Here is a 13548-nt window from a genome sequence, read left to right on the forward strand (position 1 = left end):
GAGGTATATGTATACTAAAATGCATTTCTTACATAAATTCATAGGTAAACGCAGATACACAATGCGATAAACATCAACTACCCACATTTGTGTTAATGCGTTAACATTATACAACCACACAATCACAGAAAAACATTTTTTGAGATCTTTTAGCTCAGTAGTTTTCAAATTGGGCTAGCAAGCAGGCTCACCCGCTGAGTCTTTTACTAACAACTTTCCCAGGCTCCACCCATAAAGAATCAGACCCAGCGGGCATGCGCCGGACCTAGAAATCTGTATTTTTTCCCCCATGAAATTCAATGTTCCAACCCCCTTGTGATACAGAGGATGCTAAGGTCCAAAGAAGTCAAGAAGTCATCTCGGGCTAGCAGGGCCAGTGCCAGAGAAAGGGGTGGAACCCGGCCTCTGGTGTCCCGGCCCGTCACTTTTTCTGTTACTGTGTCCCAGAGCTTTCTGCGAGCCCTGTCACCCCTTAAGCAACCATTTGTAGGTATTCTGTCGTCAGAAGCAGGTGTGAGGCTGTTTGAAGGCAGGGACCACGCCTCCTATTCCTTCGGACACAGTCCTAGGTAATAAATGTCCCGTCGCTCCTATCTCTGTCTACCGTCACCAGAGCAGGTGCAGGATTATCCAGCTGGGTGTCCAGATCCCCCCGAGGAGGGGAGTAAAGCCTGAACTTAAAATGAAGACACCAAGTTCAAACCACAGGACTTTGAATGACAACACAAATTGCATGAGATTAATTACTATGTCTTCCCCTTGTTCCTGAAATATGTGTTAGGTGAAAAAATAAATGAATCCAAGGGACAGAAAGAAGCCATTTACCTATAACATTACCATGCCTATAGCCATACCTATAGCCATTACCTATAACATTTGGTTATAGATCCTACACTATTCTAAGGAGGTAATTCTCAGCAATGGTTACAACTCTATGTCACTGAGTTTTGTTACTGTTTCTCTTGGTTTTCAGTATGTTTTCTCAGTCTTCTAAAACATTCTTTCAGGATGGAGTCACACTGTAACTCCTTTATAAAGCTGATTGCGAGGGACTAAATACATTTGCCTCTACATCACTCCACGGTTCCTCTCTCTCCCTCTCTCCCCACTGCCCCTCATATATATACTTACACACACACACACACACACACACACACAAGTGTGAATTTAGTTGGAGGTCAGGGCACAGGACTTGTTATATTTTCTATTTGTAGCGATGAATCATAAACCATGTTATAAATAATTCTACTATATTGCCATCTTGATTTTAGATATGATATGGAAAAAGGGATCACCAAAGCATTTAAAAAGCCAACAGGAAAAATATTAAAGGAAATTTAGGGCTAAAGTGTAAATAAACAGCAGGTGCACAAGCTGCAGGTGCCACACAGCCACGCCCTGCTGGTGCCCACCTACCACACGGGCCATCCTGGGGCAGGGACAAGGAGGGGCACCCAGCGGAGCCGTCTAGGACCAGGGGCAGGGCCCAGCCCTCCGCAGGGAGCACTACGGCTCTCCCCCCTCCCTCCCCCCGGGTAACACTAAAAAGACTTAAAGTTCTACTTGAAGGAAATGTCCTTAGAAATAATTTATGGATGTGGCCCTGCCCCCTGGAAAGAGCCTCCATTCAGGATGGGGTACGGAGGAGACGGGGAACCCCAGGTGGGTCTTCTTCAAGTCCTCTGCCACAAGAGGCTGGGCGGGACACACCTTCTTGACCTTGCCTTTTAATTTTTACAGAAAAGGAACTTTCTCTTCTTTAAACTGTTAGATCCAGTCTTACCTAGATCCAGTCTTACTAGATAGAGATTCCTGGTCATTCCTTCAGATAACCCTTTAAAAAAATCACATTGATAAGCTCATTCAGCCATTTATTCACTCGGCACCTATTTACTCAGGGGTGACTGGATTTACAGAAGATCAGAGCCTACAAAACGTGCACCCCAGCCCCTCCCTTAGTACCCTGGGGTGGGGGGATGGGGCAGGAGCAGAGCCAGCCCTGCAGCCTGGGCTCCTCACCCCCAAACCCCTGATCCAGTGCCCGACTCCCCACCCCGCCCAAGCATTTAGTAAAACTGCATGCAGAATGTAGGTACTTTCTCATTTCAAAAATTAAAAAACTTACGGGACGAGAGCGCTGTTGTGCCTTACTACAATTTATAAGGCAAATGAATACTAGCAAAACGGAATGATAGAACCAAAGGTAAACGAGACTTTAAAAAAAAACAAAACAGTAATTGCAGGGTTTATAAAGACGCTTTCCACTACTCTTTGACACTGAATGTTTTATAAAGTCCTGTGTTACATACACACGACAGCTTCTCAGTCTCTCTGCACAGTCAGGGAGTCTTTCCAGAAGGACATGGTGCCACAAAACACCACTCAGGGAAAACACAGAGCACGGCACCTTCCACGGCAACACGGTTACACTCCACTGGGGTCTAGACACACGCTGGGGACATCGGCTGGGAAAACACCCATCTTCTCCATAATCGGAAGGAGGATGAGGCTGCTGCTAACGTTTCCATCAAACATCGTAACTGCCATCATCTCCTGCGAATCAAACCGTGTTTAGTGAGCAGACTGGCCGGTCTCACCAAAGTTCTGGACGGTCTTAGAACAGGAGAGGTCGAGGCAGCCAATACTTCTCTTCAGGGAGGTTTTAATGAGTAGTCTAGATTCAAATTTATTTTCTGATGGACCATATATTTGTGTAGAGCTATATTTATCACCCCAATCCTTTGATAAGATGCATTGTACCCTGTTCCATAAAATAGAGAGCCTTAACAAGACCAAAAAAACCCAGAAAAACAAAACAAAACAAAACAAAACCCCGAAAGCCCCTTAGCTGACAGTTACAACTACGAATGAAGAGCTTCGGTAGCTGTATATTCTAATCCCCCAGGAAAATTACACCAAAAACAGACGTTTTGTGACGAGATCACTTAGATATCTCCAAACCAGAACAAATAGAAAACAACACCGTTAATGGAACTGAAGCACTTTTCTGACCACTACTGCAGAAACACGGAAACTCGGCAGATCACTGACATGCAGGAACTATCTAGGAAAGAATTAACAAATCAAACTCAAGTACGATTTTAGTAACTGGATCGAAAGGAGACTCTTAATAAAACCAAAATAGTTCTTCCTCAAGGCAACTGTTAGCTAAAAGGAAAAATGATTTCATATCCTTGGTCCATAAAGAAGAAGACACATTTATTTACATTCTCAATGGACTAAAAGAGGTTTGAAACTGTCACAATTAAAATTTTATGCTTCCAAAAATATCATATGATCAATGCACTTAACTTAAAGCTTCAGGTATTAACAACTTCATTGAGACTTCTTAAAAAACCAACACAAACATACCTTCTAGAGTGCAAAATGCTTCTTATTAAATACTTCAGGAACACAAAAGCAATTTGTTTTTTTAAACACAGGAATCCTTTGCTGAAGGATCGTCACCACAAACACGTCCATTGCCGGCAACGGACGCGGAACAAAACCGCCAGCTCAGGTAAAATGCAACAGGAAAATCTTGCATTCGGTTTCCGCCCCTGCCCAGGTGACCCCCACTCATTTGTACAAACTCATCGTTGGACTCTGGTACATGCACATGTATGCGTCACAGAGAAGCCTCCGCGCGCAGCCTTGGATTCTTCTGGAGTCCAAGGAGTGCAGGTCTTCCGGAGACATCTTCAAGTACTCTCCCACTTCCGGGCATGGGGTAACCTGAGGAATGTTGAAGCCGTTCTGACCACCTACGGAGAAGAGGAAGAGTTCTACTTCGGGCAGTAAAGTTCTACACCCCTCTGCTGCTCTGCGCTCCCAATGCAATTTTACAATATTCTAAATTTGGTGAAGGCTGACTTTCAAGATCCAAAGGTGTGGTTTCACTTCTGACTTCCAAAAGTTAAAGCCACTTTTTAACCCTCCGCTGTTTTCTCATTTCTTGGATTAGGAGAGGATTCAAGGGCCAGCAGACTAAAACTGGTAAAAGGAGGCAAATCCTGAGCAAAGCTCTACCCCCGCCGCGCAGGCTTCTCTGTGCTCCGTTAGGGAGCAGTGCACATGTCCGCAAACACGCAACACTCCCCTCCCCTCCTGCACCCCGTGTCCCTTCCCGGCAGAAGCGCCCGACGCATTTCACCATGCGCCCATCCGCTTCAGAGCAGATCTAGAGAAATGAATACTATTGCACTTCCCTAAATTGTAAACCTTTGGCTTCACACGTCAGTGGAGTGAATGAGAGTGCTAGGGTGAAAGTGCCCCCGGCCTAGCCTCCCAAAGGCTTTTCCCAACGGGTCCCATCGGGGTGCCCGTCAGTTACAGGGCCCCTGGTACTGTACGTGCGCTCGTTAGCATCTGTTCAGTAATGCCCAAGCGTCCTAGAGGACAGCCTAGAAGGGGCAGCACGCTCCCCATTTGGGGAAGAAACACAGGACCTGTAGAATAGGCTGATTTTTCCAAAGAAGAGATTTACTTCTAGTCTTTGCTTTGTCATTTAGGAGACAACGTAGTAGAGTATAAAAAACATAAGCACTGAGATCGGAAAAGGCGGCATTAAACACAAACTATGTGACCTGAGGCACCTTAGCTGCAGCCCTAATGGCAGAGAACCAGGAGAAACCCTCCTGCGGGGACAGCGCGCCTCCCAGACAGCTGGCACAGGCACCTGAGAAGCAGCGACCGGGGCTCGAACGGAAAATGAGAGGAGCCCGAAAGCAAAAGAAGACAAAGCCGAAAGTAAAACCTCTCAGCCCTAAAATAAGAATTATAGGATTCTTTTTACAAAGATCACATGCATGTCAAAATATCACAACCATATTATTCCTTAATTTAGGAACTGGGCTGCCTGTGCATTTCAAGACCGCCAGGCTGCGTCACCGAGGCACTTCTGAAAGGCTGGTCACGCACGCTCTTCTGTCCCTCGGCACAGACCCCCCACTGTGAACTGTCCCAGCACAAGAGAAAACGGGGCCACCACAGGCAGAAGAGGGGGACGGGAGATACCATCGCGGTCGGCCATGCTGTCAAAGAAGAGCCAGGCAGAGTCGTCCTTCCCGTACTTCACGAAGGCGACATAGTGGCTTGTTTCTATGCAGAGGACGGCAAACAATTCCATCTTCTGGCAGGGGATGCAGCCGTGCCTCCAGTCCCAGTCGGGCAAGTCTTTGGGAAGTGACACCGGGTTATATTTGTGGTTCAGTCTCTTGGGATGCAGGTGGACCTGAAACGGAACATGAAGAGAAGGCTGCTCGAGAGCCGGACTCTGTGTTTGTGGCGATCGGGCTCCGCGTACTCCAACTGAACCCCGTCCCTACTACCGCCAGCCAAGGACTTTTTAAAAGGTCCCCCAAGTAAACAGATGATGCTTATGCAATCCCACCAGATTATGAATTCAAGTTAAAAATGATTCTGAGAACTTTTCAAAACCTGAAATGTCTCTGACTGCAGATAATCTCCGATTAGGAAGAGAAGGTCCAATCCGTGAAGTCATACTTACTTGGGTGTTGCAGGTTTTACAAAACTGCTTGATGTTTCCAGCTGAGATGTCGGGATCGTCATAACACTCTCTACACTCGTACATGGCCAGCCCCCCGCAGATCCGGCACTGTCTGGGGGCTAAAGCGGTAGGGGCGAGAGAGGGGTTAGGGGCTCTAAACATGTGCTCTTCCAGTAAAAAGATTAAAAGGAAAAGTTTATGCTTTATTAAGGACTTGCATTCAAATGGGTCTGTCCCTCCCTGTCCCTGTCAACATTATGCTGTATTTCCCGAGACAGAGCATATCTTTAAAGGCATTTTCTCTGATCAAGTGACAATTTTTTAAAAGCAGAGCAGGGGCGCCCAGGTGGCTCAGTCAGTTAAGTGTCCAACTCTTAATATCAGATCAGGTCCTGATCTCCTGCTTCATGGGATCAAGCCCCATGTCGGGCTCTGTGCTGACAGTGTGGAGCCTGCTTGGGATTCTCTCTCTGCTCCTCCCCTGATCACACTTTCTCAAAATAAATTCAAAATTAAAAATTGTATATGCTAGGGTGTTTTCACATGATTAAAAAAATGTCTGCTGATGAAAATTCAAAGACACAGCAAAGTATAAAGAAAACTACACACATCAACAAGTTCAGTTAGTAAGACATCACCACTGTCTACACTAATGTGAATTTTCTCCAATGACGGATTTATATCTGCATATCTACATAACCGTGCGTGTGTGTGTGCAAGCGCATGCATGTGTGTGTGTCTCCTCTTATAGAGAGTATCAACATACTTTCTTTTTCACTTAGCTTTACATCACGACCACCTTCTTACACTTTGGTCTTCATAAACATGAATTATAATGGCAGTCGTTTCATTGTACAGAGGCACAGAAATTCATTTCATTTAACTGCTCTCCTCTTATACAGATTGTTTCTAACTTCTTAATCGTGTGACAATAAATACATTTGCATAGAGAATACTTACTTCCATCTCTCACTATTTTCTCAGATTATCTAAGACTGAAAGTACTAGCTTAATATTTCCAGGCTCTTGAGATACTGAACTGCCTTTCAGAAGAGCTGTATCCTGCAAGACTCTGACTCATAATTAATGAGACTGGCCTATTTTCTGAAAAACAACCAAAGTGGGGCGCCTGGGTGGCTCAGTCGGTTAAGCGTCTGACTTTGGCCCAGGCCATGATCCTGCGGTCTGTGAGTTCCAGCCCCGCGTCAGGCTCTGTGCTGGCAGAGCCTGGAACCTGCTACGGATTCTTGGACTCCCCCGACCCTGCTCCTCTCCCCACTCACACTCTGTCTCTTTGTCTCTCTCTCAAAAATAAGTAAACATTCAAAAATTTTTGAAAAACAAAGAAAGCAAAAAAATCTTATACTTACTGTCTTCAAGTAAATCCGTTATATTTAATTCTAGAGAAGGAAAAATTTTTTTAAACAGTTTAAAGTCTTTTCCAAATCGAGGCATCTGAATAATGAGACACGATGGTGCCTAAAAACAAGATACATGTATTTTTAGAATCAAAGTGCTGGAAAAAATGTTCCCTATGAAACTGAAGCAGCCATGGCGGGCACCCGGGGCAGCAGTGCCACTGTAACATCGATGGCCTGCCAGCGGGATGGGGGCCTGCGAGGGGGATCGAGGACTGCGAGCCAGATCGGAGCCTGTGAGGGGCATGGGGGTCCGCCAGGGGGATCGGGGCCTGTGAGCCGGATCGGAGCCTGTGAGGGGAATCCGGGCCCACGAGTGAGATCTAGGCCTGTGAGCGGAGCATGGGGGCTGAGCACCAATGGGCCACATGTTTTCAGGATCCATTCCACAGACACCAGAGGTCAGGCAGTTCAGCAGCCCTAGGTCTCTAACAATAAGATGACAATTTAACGTTCCACTGTGGGTTTGTTTATATTTAAAATCAATGTTTTAGAAAGCTTGTTTTGACAAGTATAATAAAGAAGCCGTTGTCCCCGAAGGACACCATGCTTTATGTTTCAACAAATAACTGTAACTGTTCAGAGCTTTACCAGAACATTCTTTCAGAAATAAATGCAATAAAAATGAACAAGCATGTACTACTAAGATTATGAGGATACTCCGTAAACAGCAGAAGAAAAAGAATTTCTATCACTCACTTGTTCATTAACAGACAAATATAAGTGAATTTGTCTCTTGTTGAAGGAAAAGTAAACTTTCTTTTTGGATATACTTGGCTAATGTGCTTATGTAAAATATTAAGCTGGGTAAAATGAATGACAATTTTTAAAAAATCGTAAGTCTTCCCTTTGCTTTAAATACTACTTAAGAGTTTTCAAGTTACCAGTTAGTTTTATATTATTTTGGGCACCAAAAATCCAAAAGTTTGATCTTAATTCTACGACATTTTCTATAAGGACAAAACTGAAACTCTGAACTTTTTTTTTTTTTGTTTCGTTAACAGTCTGTGTGTTCTCAGTGGGGCGAGATGAACAGCTACCGAAGCTAGCAGTAGTCTTAAAAATGCTAAGGACTCTCACATAAAATACAATAACCACTAACCTCTGCAAACTTCAGGTTACTGTTGATAAAAGACCATTCTAACAATTGCTGAATTGTAGGAACTCCAACTTTCTCATTTTTCTCCATAAAAATTTGATAGAAGTAACAATCTTGGACTTTTTGACCTGCTGATCTAAAAACACACAGAAAAAAAAGAACATTTATTTACAAAATGCTTCAATGAGAACGTGAAGCTGCCCCAACAATATACTGAGGACAGAGGTCATATGAAGTGGAGGGTGCAACCCTAGGTAGTCAGAACAACAGGTGAAGGACAGTCATTTATATTCATGAATTAAATGTACTTTGCAGAAAACCTTAAAAGTGAGTTCCTATGTCAGCTGTCATATTCAAAAGTTCCCTCAGTGATTAGAAAAATAACGGACTACCATCTGCAGTCAAGAAGCACTGCGTGAACAATAATAACCAGAAGCTAATTTGGTTCGATGTAACCATCCAAATCTAAAAAAAAAAAATTTTAATCAACATTCCGTTAAGATGTTGAGTGTTTAAAAATTAAAATGCATTTAATGCTTGATACGGGAAAACAAACTCTTATATATCTGAATGGGGCAGACCCTTAGTGTCCTTCCAGACCTAACTTTTCATTGCTAAAATGAAGGTCTGGAGATCTAGGGAAGAATAATCATTGCTTCCCAGCAACATAAAGCAGAGCTACATGTGGAAACCAGAGGCCCCACCAGCCGCTTATTATTCCTTCCATGACAGCACTGTCTCCTTAGATGGTCACTCATTTATTCAACAAAAGGCAAGTAAGCCCCTTCCATATGCCAATCCGTGTCACCATTATATTAAACATTTTGCTTTTACATATTTTACTAGAGAATGATGTTACTCTTTAAAACTAAGTCTGCCTAAAGGATTATCTTTATGTGTATGATTTATCTTTTCAGCAGAATTTCTGGGTATAGAATCAGCCTATTTAGAGCTAGATTTCAAGTTTTTATGGAAAATTATTAACATAGCTTTCATAACAGAACAGCTATTCAGAGACAAACCTTCAGAACCCTCAACTTTCCAAAGCAGCTTATCAACAAAACTTACTCGTTAACAAAAACGGGAGATTCATGAGAACCCATAACAAGTAAAAACAAATGATAACCAAAAAACCTGAAGGTTATGCTGCTATCATTATTTTCATTGGTTGTTGATGACTATAAGAGACCGGGATTTTTCTGTGAAAGCGAAAGCATAAAGAAATTTAACAAACAGGAAGAAAAAATAAGACAGGAAACTAAGAAAGCATAAAGCAGCAGAGGTCAGTAGTTGTAAGAATTAGAAATAATAATGGTGACGAGGAAGGACAGTCATGGTTGATGGGAATCCACACTGAGAGAAGAGAACCAGAAATGAAGATATAAGACCAACAGCTTTGTGATATTGAGGCAGAAGGATTAGGAGCCTGGGTGGGAGCTGGGAAAGGGGGAAAAGAAACAAGCACTTAGTCTCATTACTATGGTTTTAGAAGGCTAAAAATCCTAGAGTAATTAGCTGGTCATTAAGACACACACATACAAGAATCACAACAAAGCTGGGGCTATTGTACGAAACTGCACAATACAGGTTGCTGTTTTCCACTAAGAAAATCTAGAAGCGGAAGGATACAAATGTTGCATTAACATTAGAATAAAACAGCCGTTTACAGAGAAGATGAAAAACAGTTGTGGAACTGTCTACCTTCATAACACAGACCTTAATGGGTGGCCACTAAAATTCTTTACAGATTCCGGGTTATCTAGCACTGTGGAATAGAATATAACCGTGTAATAAGAATACCCAGACCATGTTCTCTAATGAGAAGTACTCCAGTAACACAACCTGAAAATTGTCCCGTATCTTTGCTTCTTGTTGCCGATTAAAAAATTTTTTTAACCTTTTATTTCTGAGAGAGAGCATGAGAAGGGGAGAGTCAGAGAGAGAGGGAGACACAGAATCTGAAACAGGCTCCAGGTTCTGGCAGTCAGCACAGAGTCCAACGCGGGGCTTAAACCCACAAACCGTGAGATCATGACCTGAGCCAAAGTTGGACACCTAACTGACTGAGCCACCCAGGCACCCATTGTTGCCGATTTTATTCCATTGCTTTTCTTGGAATGCTTCACCTCGGTGCACTATCCTCTCACTAATGGCTATGATTTTAGTTTTACCTTCTCTTTAACACCCCACACAGAATTAGTCATCATTACCCCTACTATCATTATTATTGTTTTTTGACTATGAAGGCTTAGTTTACCCACATTTACGATCTTGACTCTTCCTTGTTTCTTGCATACTACTCCTTTATCCTAAATTTGGCGTGGTCTTAACTATAGTACATCCTGTGATAAGTCTCTGGGTTGGACAATTCAGTACTGGTTCTTCCAGCTCAGGAATTTTGTGCATCTTTCTTCTTAGAACTTAAGTCTGCCAAAAATTCTGGAAAACCTTCAGTTATTATCTATCAAAATATTGCTTCTTCCCCATTATCTCTACTGTCTCCTTCTAGAACTGCACTAAGAATCTGTCTTCCATGTCTTTTACCTTCTCTTATTTTCCAACTTTTTTCCCCTTTGGGCTATATTCCAGGTACTTTCTTCAGATCCATTTCCAAATAAGTGATTCTTTCTTCAGCTGTATATATTGCATTCCATGATGTAAACAGCCCCCCACCCATAAAATATATATACAGAGATATACATTTTTAAAACGCCATTTCTGGGAGTTCTATTTTTGTTTATTTAATAATGCTTGTTATCAAATCCTCATTTATCCTCCGAGGTAGCTAAGTCCTTTGCCTCTTCAATCCTCTAACACTACTGTGCAGCCTCTCAGACTGTCCCGCTATTTCAGATTTTACGGTACGCCTCCTCCTATCTGTTACATCAGCTGACTCCCCCTCAGAAAGGCATGTGCAGGTGAAGAATGACACTTGGAAAAGAAGGGCTAACATTTAAAGTCTCTTTTTATATCTTTTTATGATCTTTAAACCAGCGATTCTCCACATGAAGAGGCTGCTGAAGGGGAAGAGGAACAATGACCCCTTCAAGGGGTGTCGAAACTTCCCAGAGCCCTCTTCAAACTGCACAAGACCTTCAAGCACTGAGATGCACTCTCACATGTGTCTGGCCCTCCTTACCCCCTGAGAAGCACAGCTGTCTTCATCCTATGTTATTACCAGAGTCTATGACATCCCTAGGGTGTGTTGGGCTACAAAAAAAAAAGATAATTGTTCTGATCATCTGAACTTTATTTCAAGAAAAACAAAAGTGACTTTTTTTCTCCCAAATTGCCTGTTAGACTTCCTACATCATATATCAAACACAGCTTTCTTTTCTCATTTGTGTTTGAAAGCTGACTTATAAGATACTGAAGTTCTATTTTTGAGCTTTCTATTCAGGTCTGTTGATCCACATTTCTAGTTTTATATAGTATCGCACTGTTTAATGTCTATTGCTTTGCCTTGGAGCTTTTAATAGAACTCTTTTTAAAAAACCTTCAAACTTCAATATTTTCACCATTTCATCCTGTAAAGAACTCTAAAATCACTTTACTGAGTTCAAAAATAAGGTTAAGCTCTTGCTCATGTGCAAATTATTCTATAAAAAAATAATATCTTTAATTAATATTCTTACCTGGAACACAATCCTTCTCACTAATTAATCAAATCACCTTTTAGCCCTGTGCAAGTCTTTTAAAAAAATCCATCTCAATAAAATTGACTTCTTGGCATTTTGTACTTTCATGAAGTGTGAAAGTGTCCCTTTTTCATACTTGCTAGTAGGTATATAGAAATGCTATTGATTTCTCCATGATTATTCTCTATATGGTCAAATTACAAGGTCTTTTGTTAATTCCAGTAGTTTCTGAACAATTCTCTAGGATTTTCTAGGTGTTCATATAGCTATCACCATCTTTGAATAGATAATAAATATGTATTAGTGATGTTTATGAATCATGTCCTATTTCATTAGTTAGAACTTCCAAAACAATATCAAACTGTACCTGTGGTTTTGTCCTCCTTCCTTTCCTTCTTACCCGTCATCCAACACTAGCATCAAGCAACACCACTCAGGACCCAAGGATGAGCAAGAGTATTTGTCTGTGATTAGCTCTTAGGGAAGTAAATAGTAAATCAGCAAGATTTTCTTTTTTTTTTAATATTTATTCATTTTTGAGAGAGAGAGAGCATGAGCTGGGGAGGGACAGAGAGTGAGGGGGACAAAGGATCAAACAGGCTCTATGCTTTGGTGAGCCCGATGCGGGGCTCGAACTCACAAACAGTGAGATCATGACCTGAGCTGATGTCAGACGCTCAACTGACTAAGCCAACCAGGCACCCCAATCAGCAAGATTTTCAACAGAGAAATCCAAGCTATACTATAAGAGGTCCAGCATTTACATTTAAACCATCCAGAAAGTTCATCCATTTAGAATATCACACTAAGAACTAGGGTGCATCAGATTCAAGACAGAGGAGAAAAAAAGGTAAGTTACAAAACAGGGAACAAGAGAGCTACTATGAGGCTAACTTAATTTTCTGAGTGATGGATAGTCAAAACAGTGGTCTCGTGGTATCTCATTGGGTTAGAATAATATTCTCTTACAATCTGTAATTTCCCTTAGAACCTTTCAGTGACTAAATAAAATATTTATGTTCAGTTTTATAAGAAAATGATTTGCAGTAATATTTACCACCAGGGTTAAAATTAAAAGTACGCATTTATACTGGATTCATTCTTCCAGGTAAGTATGATACTATGGCAAAGACAATGATTAAATTAATTAAATTATTAAATTAATTTGCATTGTAGGAACCTAGCATATTAAGATTCCTAAACAGATACAATACTATGTAATCACTAAAGAAATCATTTCTATGGAATGATGGTAGAGACAATGAAGACTGTCTATTTTTTTCCAATGCTTCTGTAGTAATTTAGAAGTTACCTTATTTTTAACAACGGTTCTACCCTTAAAATATGATGAAATAGGATATTCAAGAATTCTTCAGGATCTAGAAAAAACAAAAACTCAAATAAGTCACAGCCAAAAATTTTAAATCATTCTTTTTATTTATAATAGTTACATTCTTATTCTGAATTCTTTTTCATAATCAATATTTTTTTAATTAAAAGCATAGTTCTCAAGTTTTCCTGCCTATGAAAAATATAAAGGATATTTAAATAGTTATGATAAAGTACAACAGTCTAATTTTGTTAGAACTTCACTGCATATGAAAAGGTGCAATAATTCCTGCATAATGAAATCATTTTAACTTCTTCTGAGGGGTTAAGTAGAATAAATTTGGAAATGTAACTTTGTTTTCTTCCTGTTATTTAACTAATTATCAAGCCTCTAAACATTACAGCTGGTTACAATATGCTGCTAACATGTTCACAGTCAGGAGCTGAATCTCTGAGCAAATCCATCAGCTATGAATAGATTAAAACATGGGTTTTGACCATAAGCTTCATTCCCGTTAGCCATTCTGTAACTCCCTTTATAACCAGGAAAGCTAA

General features: G+C 41.2%; 1 protein-coding gene across 3 annotated transcripts in view; it reads right to left on the bottom strand.

Moving 5' to 3' along the window:
• Positions 1-286: 286 nt before the first annotated feature.
• Positions 287-13548, bottom strand: part of CYLD (CYLD lysine 63 deubiquitinase) — a 67697-nt gene continuing 54435 nt past the window's right edge. For all 3 annotated transcript variants that reach the window (XM_039242296.1, XM_039242288.1, XM_039242279.1), the window contains 6 exons: positions 12977-13043; positions 8030-8162; positions 6880-6988; positions 5510-5628; positions 5017-5233; positions 287-3764 (listed from right to left, as the gene is read on the bottom strand). In XM_039242296.1, the coding sequence (XP_039098227.1) occupies positions 3580-3764; positions 5017-5233; positions 5510-5628; positions 6880-6988; positions 8030-8162; positions 12977-13043 (830 nt within the window). In that variant the 3' untranslated portion in view covers positions 287-3579. The remainder of the gene's footprint in view (positions 3765-5016; positions 5234-5509; positions 5629-6879; positions 6989-8029; positions 8163-12976; positions 13044-13548) is intronic.

The sequence above is a fragment of the Hyaena hyaena genome, unplaced genomic scaffold (assembly GCF_003009895.1).
Source record: "Hyaena hyaena isolate Hyena2069 unplaced genomic scaffold, ASM300989v1 scaffold_7, whole genome shotgun sequence".
In the NCBI taxonomy this organism is placed as follows: domain Eukaryota; kingdom Metazoa; phylum Chordata; class Mammalia; order Carnivora; family Hyaenidae; genus Hyaena; species Hyaena hyaena.